This window comes from Equus caballus, chromosome 20 (genome assembly GCF_041296265.1).
Source record: "Equus caballus isolate H_3958 breed thoroughbred chromosome 20, TB-T2T, whole genome shotgun sequence".
Taxonomy (NCBI): Eukaryota; Metazoa; Chordata; class Mammalia; order Perissodactyla; family Equidae; genus Equus; species Equus caballus.
This window is the reverse complement of record NC_091703.1, coordinates 55,047,359-55,062,099: the sequence shown is the minus strand read 5'-3', so window position 1 is coordinate 55,062,099 and position 14,741 is coordinate 55,047,359. Positions and strand designations below refer to the sequence as shown.

At 39.0% G+C, this 14,741-nt stretch overlaps 1 protein-coding gene across 50 annotated transcripts in view; it reads right to left on the bottom strand.

Annotated features, from left to right (window-relative positions):
* MLIP (muscular LMNA interacting protein) overlaps positions 1 to 14,741 on the bottom strand; it is a 244,675-nt gene that overhangs the window by 125,546 nt on the left and 104,388 nt on the right. Inside the window, exon 1 of one of the 50 annotated variants that reach the window (XM_070244753.1) lies at positions 4,745 to 4,901. The exons of the other annotated variants lie outside the window; for them this stretch is intronic. Within the exon in view, the coding sequence (XP_070100854.1) occupies positions 4,745 to 4,840 (96 nt within the window). The 5' untranslated portion in view covers positions 4,841 to 4,901. Of the gene's footprint in view, positions 1 to 4,744; positions 4,902 to 14,741 lie in introns of those variants that run through there. 50 annotated transcript variants of the gene reach the window in all.

The following is a 14,741-nucleotide window of genomic DNA, read 5'->3' as shown; positions in this document are numbered from 1 at the left end:
CTATGCACATCCCTAGTTTTGTTCTCATCGTGTACTGCTCCAATTCCTGAAGGCTTTTCGCTGCACACTTTCTGGAATTCAGTCAGCCATCACAAAATCCTCCATATCCTTAACAACTTCTCTAAATATTCCAGCTCTAGGGAAACCATGATTCCTCTGAAGGACTCTGCTTTCCAGGAAGCTCTCTCAGTGGTAGCTGTTTTCTCTCACACTGGGCCTGGAAGTAGGATAGGTGTCCTCATTCCTCTTTACTGCTTCTAGACCATTCTTCTTTCCTCTTAGCTAGAAACTTCCAGGTTTGAATCTCATGTCATCCGTCTGTACCATTCACTACCCCTCCTTGTCACAGTCATCTGCCCACACCCAAATCAAACCCTTCTTTCTTTGAAGACTTAGTTCCTGGCTCAAATCCACTCTCTCTAACACCATGTTTTTGATAGTGCCCAATATTACACCCCATGGGTAATTTTTCTAATATCATGTTGCCTTGACCTCTACTCTTCCTTGCCTTTCACATCCCTAACCTAGACCCATAGCCACAACCCCTCCAGAGTTTCCATTTTTTCATTCTCTGACCACCACTTCTTTTCTTTCCAGACCGCTTCCTCTAGTACTTCATCTACAACATTTCTCAGACCCCATCAGAATGAAAATCTACTGATCCTTCCAACACTGTGTTTTCCCTTACTTCTTTTCTTTCTTTTAATTGACCACAATTACTCCCACGCATACCACTTAAATCCCTTGTCCTCTCTCACATCATTATCCCCATTTGAGTAAATCACCCTCACTAAATCTAATAATCTAATAATCAATAATTTCATAGCCCACTCACCCTCCTAGTCACCTGGAAAACTCCCATCCTTTCCTCTTTTTTTGAAACCCCCAAAATCTTCTTCCTCAGTCTCACTCTGAGCTGATGACTTTGCTTCCCATTTCACTGAGACAATTGAAGCAATCAGAAGAGAACTTCAGGGCCCCCCTTGCATCTACTCACCCACCTACATCTCTGTCCTTTTATGTGGCCTTCAGTCCTGCCATGATGCTCCTAGTAAAATCAACCCTCACTGGAATACTTTGCCTTCTACTTACTTTCATTTATTCCAGAAGGTCTTATTAAATGCCTAGTAAATGCTGGCACTCTTCTAGAGCTTGGCAATATAACACTGAATAAAAATCTCTACCCTAATGGAATCTACATTCTACTGGAGGGAGACAGTAAACAAAATAAATATGTAGGATATATAGTCTTTTCAGTAGTGGTAAGTGCTATGGAGACTGGCTATAAGGCTATTGCAATAACCCGTGGGAGAGATAACAGTAGTCAAACCTGGGCTGCTGCAGTACTAATGATAAGAAGTGTGAAGATTCTAGCTATGATTTAAAGGAAAAGCAGAATTCACTGAAAAATTACATGTGGGATATAAGAGACAGACAAGAGTCAAGATAACTATAAAATTTTTGACCTGAATAACTGCAAGAAATGAGATATTATTCACTGAAATGGGGAAAACAACAGATGAAGCTGGTTTGAGAATAAAGATCAAATTTGATAGGCCAAATATACATCCAAGTGGAAAGGTGGGTATGGGAGTCACATTTAGAGGAAAGTCTGAACCAGAGATAAAATTATTAGGGTTGTTAACCTATATGTGGTATTCAAAACCAGAAGACTAGATGAGACCACCAAGGGAGTAAACACAAATAGGACAAAAAATGGTCCAAGGTTGAACCTCCAGACTGTAACATTGAGTGATCCAGAAGCTGAGGAAGAACTGGTGAAGTTGAGATAGAATTTTAAGAAAAATAGAAAAGTCTAGAACATCATTGATGCCAATAGGAAAGAGGCCTGACCATAAACAAATAAAAGAGTCTGGCCCAAATGTGAACCCATGAATTGATAGTGAAGCAATTTGCTTGGCTATTTTATATAATCTACAGGAATGCTCAACTGCCTATCACTGGAACAGAGAAAGTAAATTGTAAGCATTTCCAGAATTGATGTTTGGAGGTCATTTTGGCAGAAGGATGTTGTGAGTATAAAGAAATTGAGGGTACTGATGAGACTAGAGCAAATGATCAACCATGGCATTCAGTTTGGACAGGAAAAGAAGAGGGACCTCAGATGCAAGGAACTGGAGGTCTCTGTAGCTCAGAAAACAGATTTGACAGCATGGTGAATGTTTGGGAGAAAGGCTTGGGGCCATGATGTGTGGTATATGAGAGCTTAAGATTTAGAAGTCTGGTAAACCTAGATAATTATAAGGTCTAGACTTTGGCCTTGAGACTGAGTATCTGAGATTTAAAAAACAGGAAGGGCACTGAGATCGTGAAAGTCAAGGAACTGGAAGACAAGAATGTCGACAAGGCCGTCCTTATGAAAATGAAAGCCATGCTTATGGCAAGACTGGACTAGAGAGCGAGACTGATAGCTTGATGGCACAGTGTGAGCCTGGGGTCATCGGGTACCTGGAACAGGCTACCTGGGACCCTAGATTATTAAGCGGATATTTTCTGTGTGAGCATGAAATCAAACAAAGAGAACTAGATATTCTTGGAGAAGATTTCACCCGAGTTACAGGCCTAATGAAGGAGCTCTGGACCACTTATAGGGTATAACTTTCTGGTAACTGAAAAACTAGAATACCTATGCCTTCTTGAAACAATGCATGTTTGTTAGCAACTATAAAATACTCAGACAAACCCTTCTGAGCCAACTTTCATTTTTTAATATTCTTTTCTGCCTTTAAAGACATTTGTCGTTGTTCCCTCATTGCAGCCATGACACAATTCCCAGGTTGCAGCTTATCATCAGAAAATAATAAACCAATCCTATTCTTTGCAGGAAGGGACGTTAGATCCCTTGTGAGGTTTGGGAAGCCCACTAGTCTTATCAGCAATACACAATATGACACACTTTATACATAGATTATTTTCCAGGAAGGTTTCTATAAATCTAATCTCATCAATATCGTGATGGATGGAGAGTGGTTTTAGCAACAAAATCATTGAGGGTAGTTCAGATAATTCACTGTACAATTTCATTTGGGTAGGAAATAAAGATAGTCCTTTAGAAGTCCAAGAAGAGGTGAAATTGTGGCACCATCTGCAGCTTCTGTAGGCCCACCCTCATCTCCCGACATGATGACTACAAGTCTATCTTCAGTTAGATCCAAATGAAATTTTACATACTGATGTATGAAAGGCTTCGGTATAAGTGCCCTGTGGTTATGAAATACACATAACTGTTATTAACAATAACTAGCTTTGCCTTCTAAAGGATATACAATGACAACAATTTACTTCTCCAAAAACCTTGTACAATTTGTATAATTCAATGCTAACTTAAGATCTCTAAAGTACAAGTAGATTTCCACTATTGATACATCATAAACTATAGAAATTTTAAAGGTTAATAGCTATAAATGAACAAAATGGAAACAAAGTATGAATGAAAACTGATGCTTCCATGAATAAGCTGTGCTTTTATAACAATGCCCTCAAAGGAATTTCTAAGCATAAACACTTGTTGACAATGAAAGCAACTGAAAAGAAGTAAAATTATTTTCTTCTACTTTATTGTTATATTTTCCTACAGAAACCCCCATATCTTACATAAAATTTCTTCACCAGTGTAGAACAATGTTTTATTTTAGTCGAACCAATGCGTAATGACATTCAAGAATAACATAAAAATGAAAACCCTGATAGGACTAAAGACCTATTCATCTTCCTAGTTTGCTGTTAGAGAACAAGATCAGGGATGAATTCCTGTCCACACGGATATCTTCAGAACCACAAAAAGGGCAATGGTTTGGTATTCACTTTTAAGCCGCGAGGACCATGTTAGCATGGGGCTTTTTTCATTGCCTTTCCTAGCATCCTCTTATCTTACCAAGGATGAACAGAATTTTTTTGCACAGAATTTCAGTTGGAAAAGGATTTGAAATTACACTGCAACATTTAGATGAAGAACCACGTGTCAGCGGTAGACTGCTGAACCCCTTGTTCAGGAAAGAGAAAAAATATATTTGCTGTTTACTGCACACTGTGGCCAAGTTCCAATGGAGCCCAGAAACGAATCGCTATGGTGATGAAAAATCATTTTGCACACAAAGCAGAAACGGATGCATGTTAATACCATTGCACTTCTCAAATGCCAATTAACACTTTCGCTTGTCAGTGCCTTTTAAAAACGCATCTTAGTTTCTATCCTTGGGAAACTATTTTAATGAAAGAAATCAAAGCTGAAAGGATTAAAATCTCTTCCTAAATATGGTTTCCAGCGCTTGAAATCTCTGAGACTGTCACCGTCTCATCAGATAGCCAAGTAATAATTTCAGAAATTGTTTTCCCCCATACCATGCAGGCTAACAGCTCCTTTGCTCAGTGTCGGGCTGCAATGCCTTCCTTTCTTCTATTTCCCTGAAAGTTCTCTTCCTCCCGATGTTGACACCCACACTCACAGATGGCCACTAGCCTCCTGTTGAGAGGAGACACTCCAGGGTGTCTTAGCAGCGACACTACGCCAAGGGCAGTCCTGAGCTTTTTCTTTGGTTGCCCAGCAAGCAGCTTTGCTTTTATCAGCTCTCCTTTTCCACTAACTGTAGATAGCATTTCATTTTGACATGCAGTCAAATTTATGTACACCCAGGCGGCTCTCCCGCAATCCCTCTTACAGCAAACATCACAGTGCACAGCCTGTAAAAGTTTTTGAAAGCATTAAGGAAAGACTTCCTTTTACCTGGGGTGTGGTCTGAACGCTCCCTGCCAAGATGCACGAGTTCATTTGGAAGTAAATGTTTCTGCAGTCCCTCGGAAGCCCCTGTTCTGGAAGCATTGATTCATCACATAAGGGAGTGAGCAAACCAATGACTGAGGTGGGAAGGGAGCCTCTCACGAAAACAACACACAGACTCACACAGCAAGAAAGAATTCTAAAAAGAGGTAAAGTGGAATCCTCCCGGAGTTGGAGAATGTTGTCAGCTCCAGAGGGTAGATTCATGCTTAGATGATTTTCGGATTTGGAATTTCGTGAGAGGTGATATTGACTGCTGAAATGGAGCCAGTAGAAGTAAAACAAAAAAAACTGCCACCTATACGTGTTTGCCCTCTTTTCTGTTCATGCATGTATTCCAATTATATACTCTGCAAAAAGAAGAGAGAAGCCAGATTGTGCGGCAAGGAGAAGCTGATCGAAGGGCCTGAGCATCTGCCAATCTCATGACCAGTTGGTCACACTCAGCGAGAACATTCTAAGGTACAAATACATGTAAACCCTGTGTCTAAATAAAGAACTGGAAAACACACAGTGATCGTTTCCAAACATCAATAACTTTATTGGTCTATGGCCTATAAATAGCAAACAACAATATAGGAGCATCTGCGGTGACTGAAGTTCTGCTATGAATCAAATTAGCTCCAAAATAAAGCTTGGAATCAAATATCCATCAAAACAAAATTCCATTCCAAGGTTCCTGGAAGACAGGGAGTGTCCTGACTGCAGACAGGCAAACCCCAGAACTTCACACAAGAAATGGATAGGAGTCTTCAGTCTTTCTATTTTCTAAGCATTGATTTTTCTCCAAATCGGTAATATCTATATTTGTGCTTTGGCAATGAAAGATGTTGTGTCCCCAGGGCTGGTTAAAGACTAAAGGCCATGGGAAGAAAAGACGATTTTATTTTAGAGACCTTGATTATACCTCTTAACATTTTCAATGTTATCAAAAGCCTGAATTTGTGGAAACATTGCAAGCAAAATAATTGTCAAAGTGATTCTATTAACACACTGGTGAAAACTATTCCAAACAATGCAGTAATTTTTGACCTAGAAAATGATCTAAATTTTGAACATCAGTGCCGTGTGATACCACTAAACAAATTGCATGCCTTCTTCTATGCCACGTATATTTATGGATCCTCAAAAAAGAATATAATACCCTCCTGCCCTCAAAGAGCTTCCAGTCCAATTGAGAATATAAAACAAGTAGGCAAATAACAGGACACAAAGCAAAAAAAAGGAAAAGTCCCATGCTGTGGTTCTCATACTTTACACATAAACCACCAGGAGATTTTGTCAAAACGCAGTTTCTGACTGAGGAGATCTGGGGTGGGGCCTCAGATTCTGCATTTTCCATAAGCTGATGCCCTGTGGCTGGTCTGTGACTTAAGAGGAACTTTTGGAGGGTGGTAAGATCACAGCCACCTGGAGTAATTCAAGGAGAAAGTGGCATTTGGGTTGCCCTTAGAGGGAGGAGGGAATGGGGACCCATGAAAGTGGGATAGAGTAGCATTTATTTCAAGCAGAAAGAAAAGTTTAGGCCAAGGCACCTATCAGAACAGCAGCTGGCACCAGGCATGGTCATGAGGGACAGGACCCCAGAGTCACATGGTTCACTGGCTGTGGATCTGAACCTCTCAAAAGTCAGTCCTCTCACCTACGAAATACAGATAAGAATAGTACTCATTTCACAGGGTTCTTGTGAAAATTACAATTAAATTCACTACGTAAAGCCTTAGCTCAGTGCCAAGCAAATAATTTAGTACATGTTACTCTTGTTAGTACTATTGTTATTTGGTTTGATAAATGAGAGTAAAAGTAAATAAGACTAGAAAAGCAGATAAGTCTAAATCATCAAAGATCTCAAATTGAGGTGTTTTAATTTTATTCAATGGGGGAATCCAAAAATCAAAGAGTAGCATTAATAAATCCTAGAGAGCACACTCATCTCAACATTCTAGTGTGTGGCTCCCCTAGAGGAAGTGACAGTCCAGTCCTCTGTCAATGGTTCCATCAGTTTATTCTAAGTGGATCAAAACAGCTATGAAGCTGTTCTCCTGTATTTCATTCTGTTCTTCGCCCTCTGATCTTTCCTTTTTTTTTTTTTCCGTCTCTGATCTTTCCTTTCTCTCATTCCCTCTCCCAAACATAAAGCAATATTTACGCAAGTTGGCACAATCAAATTTGGGAGAGGAAATACTTCAGCTCCCATCTTTCGCCCTACTTGAATTCTTCCTTGGATCATTTTACACCATGAGAAGCAATTAAATTAATCCATTATTTTTCTATTTTGCTGTGTCTTATTGGCAACTTTTCTCTAATCATTTTCTTTCCCTTGTTTTATTGATTAATAACTATTAGTGTTATAGACTATTTCTTATATTGATAGAAGTCATAATTTTTACTTTAAAATGAACACATAATGGCCATGCATTATAATAGCGTGCTTCAGCCATCTGGTTAGTATCTACATATAGCCTCAAAGGCATATGTATTTAGGACAATTTCTATAGAAACCATCCTCATTTGAATATAAAATGATGGCATCTGGTTTAAAACACAGGCTCAGTCTTGGACTATGAAGAGCAAGTAAGTTACTTACACAGGATGGGGGGTGGGGAGGAAGGGATGGTCTATCCTCCAATTACAACCACTTTTCCTATTAATGAGAAAGTCATCTAGGGTCTGTACAAGACCCTGATGCATTTTATAAACACAAACATTTAACGATCTCTCTCCTACTAAGGAACACAAACTGCTCTGTTGAGTAATCTTTTTGCAAAAGAAAATAAAGTTTGTCAAAGTTTGGAATAGAAAAATACAATCCAAAACTCTTTAAAATCTGGCATTAATGGATGGCCAAAGTAGGGAGTCCTTCACTCTTCTTACTAAACAAATACTACTGCAAAGTCTTCCATCCAAAAGACTCTTAGGATATTACTTTTAAAATAAATAACACAGAATAAAAAGCCTCTCTTCCTGACCTGGGAAGCAAATTTGAGAAAAAAATAGACTAGTCCACAAAAGTTTGCCAAGAAACATGTAAATGATTAAACAGATCCAGCTGCCAAGGCTGTTCAGACATCCATTTGTCTGTTCTCATGCCTTGTGCTTGATAAAAGAAGGTACTAGAAATCTCATTTATTTATCTTAATAAACACCTGTTGAGTGCCAGGCACTCAGCTCTGGGAGACATCAAGATAAAGAAGACTTGGACCCTGTTCTCAACGTGAGTTATAGTCCCATGAAGGAGACACCGGTGGAGAGTGAAGTTAGAGAAACGGGAAGGTGATGTGCTGAATATAGACAGCATGGGGACGTGGTCTCAGGCCGTTCCCAGGGACATTTCAGTCTTAGTGTCTGTACTCTTAGTTCCTGTTTCCGGTGATCAACACTGGGACACTGCTCATTCTGTTTTAGCCCTGGACGGTGTTTTACCTCTGAAGATAGGAATTGCTAGGAGTTTAGATCCCTGTCACCAGGGCAATAGGTGATTCCAGGGACCACAATCAGGATTATCCCAATTCACACATTCAGAATTGAGTGTACAGTATTTAAAGTGAATTCTGATATCTCATTAAATATGTGTGAGATTCCATCACAGCCTAAGTTTGGCCTCATCCGTACTGGGCCTGTGTATTAACTTCATCTGGATTGCTCCTACTCTTGTTATTACTGCTTGTAGCTTCTCTTCTCTTTGGGGTATGTCCTCCTAGTTTAAAGGACACTAGTAGCCCTCCTTAATTCAAGTAGCCAGAAGCTTCAAAGTATTGAAGAAAATCTAGTGCCCAATATGACTGTTTGACATAATTAGATATTTAGAAGAAATGAATAAGGACTCATTCATGTCAGAATTTGAAAGAGGAACAGAGATAATGATAACAAACATTTATCCATCAGGAAGAAGTGCCAGTGGTCACTCTCCCCTTATTGAATCACTTTCTTAGCTTGGCTTCTGGCACACCATTTTCTCTTGATCTTCTTTCTAGCCCCTGGACACTCCTCTGTCTGCTTTGTGCCATCTGACCCTTAAGCTTTGAAGTAGCCCGGAAGTCACTCCTTGGAGAAATCTCATCCAGTTCCACAGCTTTAAATTGCATTTATAAGCCAATGAGTTCCAAATTTATTACCCCAGTCTGGACGGCTTCCATGGATAATACATTCACATATCCAACTAGCATCTTCTCATGGACATCTGAAACTTAATATATCTGAAATAAAATTACTTGTCTTTCTCCTGAAACTGTTCCCCACCCCACCCCCAATTTTTCCCTACCTCAGCTTATGGTTGTACCTATTTCTCATTGCGTAGGCCAAAAATGGTGGGCTTATATTGATTTGTCTTGGTTTTCCATTATGCCCCATCACTATATCAGTTTTGGTCAATACACTAATATTCCTGTTTCTCATAACCTCCCATCAATATATCAGTATATTTTGACCCTCCCTTCAAAATAAACCCAGAAAATGAATATAACTCACTACTTCTACTTCTAACACCCTAGTAGCAGAACCTACTTTCATCACCTTTTTGAATCACTTCCTCCTAACTAGTTTCCCTGCTTCCACTTCATGATCTGCTCCCAACAACTCTCCCCCTTGCTCCCTCAGTTCCAGCCACGATGAGTGTTGTGCACTCCTACAGCATGCTAATTCTACTCATTGGAAAGGTTTTCCCAAGCTTATTACTGTTCCTTCACTTCCTCATGTCTCTCTTCAAATGCCACTTGAATTGTAAAACATCCCTCGTCATCTTACATAAAATTGCAACCCCAATTCTAGTATCTCGCCGGAGCTCTCTATCCGCCCAGCCCACGTAATTTTTCTCCAGAGCACCTACCAACCTCTATTGCTTTTATATTATTTTTTTTATTTCATCATTGGATTTTCAACTCCATGAAGGCAAGGCTTTTGTTTTGATCACTGCTATTTTCCTAGCAGTTAGAATAGTACATGGCACATATAAGCACTCAATAAATACTTATCTAGCGAACTTCTTGACTGACAGTGATCTCTTTATTTGTGGACATATCTTACACTTCTTTTCTGCTAATGAAAATGATAACAATTTTGGTAAACTTTGAATTGAGTGCCCAGAAGAAAACAGAATCAGCTGGGTCTCCTCAAGTTCCTCAGTTCCACTGGAACAGGTGTTGTTGGGTTTCACAGGTCCTTACCAAGAACCAAAAGTGTAGGGGCTAACAGAAGCAGCAGGATGAGAGTATTTGCAGTCAGCTCCCTTCCCATGACTCTCACTTACAAACACCTGTAGCAAGAGAGATCAGGATGCTCAAAGCTATGGAAGGAGCTAGGTCAGAAGCAGACAGAATAGGTTCTGAGCTCAGGTTTTTCAAATAGCTGTGAAGTCTTGGGTAAGTCACTTAACTTCTCAGGGACAATTTGTTTACAAAATAAGATTCTAGATCAGTGTTGCCCTATGTGCCTTCTTTAGAATAATCAGCCTTGCAAGATGAATAGTGATATAGGAGTTTTATGGTCACATAAATTTAGAAAGTGGTATATTCTATATCCTCCTTTCGGAGGGGTCTCACATTTCAAGCTTGGTTTAGGCCACAGTTTCTCACAGTTATTTGGCCACAGAAGCCCTGGCTTGCCTGTTGCACACTACTATGCCACGCGCAGTGTGAACCGCCCAACTGGACAGTCCGTAGAGAATTCCTTCTGCTGTGATATTTGATGAATGTACGAAAAGAAGGTAGTTTGCTCAAACAAATTTAAAAAGAGTTTCCACAGAGTTACTAAATAAGATGCTATTCATGATCTAGGCTGGGAGGAGAGCACAGTGGGATAGATGGATCCTCAGATGTGCTCTTACACAGAAAGGAAGAAGACGTATAGATTCCAGGTCTACCAACTATAAACCCATTCGTGCCAACAGTTCACGAGCAACATATTTAGCAGCACAGGAACATGAGTTGAATAAATGTGTGATGAATTGACTAGAAGGTCTTGAAACATATACAAAGAGGTACTAATAAAGTGTGGGGCAAACAGTCAGGATAAAGCATATTCTTTAATAGAAATCCTCAGAGATTCCATGGTGAATCATTTCTATACACATCATAAGAGACACAGTATTCTGACACAGACTGTAGTTCACAAAATCTTATTTCTAAGCGGATAGAGTGATACTAGCATCTTTAGAGTTTACATCATAATTTCATACAGGAGCATGAGAAAGTAATATTTATTTTCAGTATGACTGTTGGTATAATGCGATTTATATGCATTTTCTATTTAAAATAAAAGGAGAAGAAATAGCATCTTATTTTATGTTCCAGATATATTTATATATGAAGAATGCCTTCAAAAAGCTTTCATCATATTCCAACAGTGAAAAATTTTATCTAATTACTCAATTTTGATCATTATGTTTGAAAAGTGTTATGAAAATAGCTCAAACATAAGAGGGTTTAACTGATTACTTTTTAAAGTTCTAAGCTCTTTACATTTAGAGCCAGATGTGAACCACCCCGACCCACAGGGTATCTTGTCAAAGAAAAGAACGAAAACCGACGATTTGTCATTAGAGGCACATCTTGACTTTGAGAAGCAATTGCATTTTAAACAAGCTTCCTCACGCTTGGGCAACATAAGGAATAAGCTAAATATAAGTGTAAAGACACACACATCAAGGAAAGAACTACTACTTCCTATACACATTTTATATTTTCTCTTCGTCCCTCATTTCTTTTCATTTACATTCTATAGAAATACATGACTCTTAGAATAACTGAAGGCAGATGTTCCAAAGCCAGTTTTTGTCAGTTTCGTCTTGGGCTACCGAAGCTTGATTGGAAGAATAAAATAGAGTACAACACAAGAGTAGAACTAACTGTGTTTGCAATATAGTAGAGAGGATATGGGCTGTAGGTCAGAGAGCACTGATGTGGTATCCCCTACCCTCTACCACTTATTAGCTGTGTGACACAAGGCAGATTCTTGATCTCTCTGAGCTTTATTTACGACCATAGAATTTATCACACAAACTGCGACACTCTCAAGCGTGAAATGGGGGGCACTGTTATTAATTACTTTAGGACAACAGGCATAAAATGGGACTATTTGGGGCAAACCAAGACATAATCAGCCTACTTACTAGAAATCTTGAGATAATAATATATCAATACTGTTGTGAGGTTAAAATGGCGTGACATAATAGGCCATATAGGAAGTTTGGCAATCCATGTGTTCAGTAACAGCTATTTCTCCCGTCTCATACGTAGAGATTGGGTATGGGTTAGGGGTGGGGATAATACGAGGGGCTTACAGTGATATCTTTTAAGAAAATGGAGCAAGAGGAATGACTGGCATGCTACTCTGCGTGGAATGCTCTCCAACAACCTCTCCCTCCTCAATTCCTCTTCACCCTGCTGAGTTCTAAGAACCTCAGAGATTCCACAGTGAATCATTTTCATTCGCATGATAAGGGTAACAGAATTTCTGACACACAATATATTTCATAAAATGACTACCTAAAGACTCCTTCCCTGACTCCATGGGTTAGCTACCTCCTGTTACACACTCTCAGCCCCTTGGACTTCTTCATAGCATTTGCTGCTATTAAAACTATACGATTATATAGTGATTCGTTAGTATCCAGCTCCCCAGTTGGAACATAAGCACAAAGACAAAGGGAAATTTCTATTTTGTTCCCTGCTATACTCCCAGCTCCTAATATAGTGCCTAGGTGGTCAATAAATGTCCATTAAATAAATGAATGTTTGTGTGCATTCATGATAGTTGTATGGAAGATTCAGGAAGGGCAAGAAAGATCTCTGTCTTTAAGGAACATACAATGTCAGGATCCATAGAGAAAGGAGTGATTTAATCACTGTATAATTTTGTCACTTTGAGTATAGAGCACATAAAAAAATAGCAACCCACACTGAATGCCAAAGCTGTGAATGTTTTAGGAGTGTATGGAAGAAATCAGCATCAAAAGAGTGTGTGAGGGGCCGGGGTGCATGAATAAAATGGGAAAAGCATCTCTGGTCCGGATCACTCCTCCCACTCTCGGCAGCCGTGGTCTGTCACCCTGGCTACCTCAAACACTTCACCCACTCATCCCGAGAGCAGATTTCATCCTGCATATAATACATAGAAATACTATTTAATGAGTTGTATGTGATGCTGCTCTGGATACTTAATATACATCATCTCTTATATTTCTCAGAACAAGCCAGCAAGAGAATTATTATGTCCATTAGACAAGTAAGAAAAATGAGAGTCAGGAAGATTCAATGACTTGCTTAACTAGCACCTGATGCAACTGGATTTGAACCCAAGTCTGCCTGGCTAGAACTCAGGCAGATGTTGGCTCTTATTTGCTGACTCCTTCTGCCAGCCTTACCTTAGAAATATTCATTTACGGAAAAGTGATAAGAAAGGTGGCAGTACAGAGTGTACGACAATGCAGTAGCCAGCAAGGATTTGGTTCTTAACATAGTTCCTCCCCAGGAGAACTGGCTCTGATGAACATTTTCCCCAAACCTCCAGTATTCATTCGCAAAATGTGGCTACATACTCTGACTTTTCTACCTTTCATAGCTATTCTTCTCTTACTGTTTCTACGTCAGTTCTAGCTATAAAAGCAATGCATGGTTATTTTGCAACATAATTATAAAATGGATAGGAGACACCCCCCAAAAATACAATTATACTGTCACTGGTATTATGTCTATAGTTACATAAATTTCAACATGGATAGTACAACACAGACACACAAAAAATTATTGAATGACTAAACATGCTTATAAGTATTTTATTATATTTAGTAAATATTTGTCTTCAAAAACATCTGAAGTAATATGTGAGCTCTGTTTATATTTTATAACATCAAATTGTCAATTCTACTAATGTAAACAATGGAAGCTGGAGTCAGAATCAGATTCAAATCATAAGTCTACCTATAATTAAGTTACTTAAATTCCATGAGTGTTAGTTTTTTCATCTATCAAATGGGCATAATAAAAGCATCTAAATCTCATAGGGTGGATGTGAAAACTAAATGAGGTGACATATAAGACCCCTAGTGTATGGCCCAAAGCATTGTAGGCACTCAATAAATATTGATTTCTCTCTTTCCTTTTAGGATAGATGAAATGTATGAGGTTTAGCAAAAATCTCTAATTAATACAAGTATCAGAATTCTACCTTGTTTACTTACACAGTTTCCTTTTTTTCTCCCCTTAATGTTTTCCCTCCAAACAAAACAGACAGATTTTAACCATCTTGACCCTTGTCTACAATCATCCTAAAAGATCCTTTATAAACCCTGTGACTTGCCCACAACTGCTAAAAAGGAGATTTTTGTCTTTGCCCCTTAGAAATTGTCATCCAGGGAAAATCCAGTTGATGGCTACAGTGTGCCAATGTATTCCCAAAGGATGGGAGGTGTCCTGGGACTAACCCTGCCCTGCCGTCTTCTGTGAAGATAGGAATTAATGATGACTTTCTGGATCACGACCGCATCCTTCATGCTTAACACTTAGTAAATACTATTTAGATATGTGTTGAATAAATGAATTAATAGTGTACGCCTACCCTCGAGAAAATAAGCGGTAAGAATCAAAGGTGCTATGGGTCATGTATAAAGAAATAGAAGATAAAACAAAGCTTTTCAGTAGCTGCCCTGTAATTTACCCTTCCAGTGGCTCTTCTCTGACTAAATCAAATTCGGGGATGGAAGGCTTCCTAGGGGAGAAATGGCTACCGTTTCAAAAATGAGATATTAAGAAGCAATATAGGAGATAACATAAAGAAAATATTTTTCTTTATTTTCTTCTCACAGTGTGTGATGAAGTAACATGCAGGATGTAAGAAGGAAAAATTTCAAGTTAATAAAATGGAACCCTTAAAGGTATTTTGTACATCATGAAAAGCAAATAGAAGCAGCAACCGTCTTACCTGAAAAAAGCACTTCACCCACTTATCG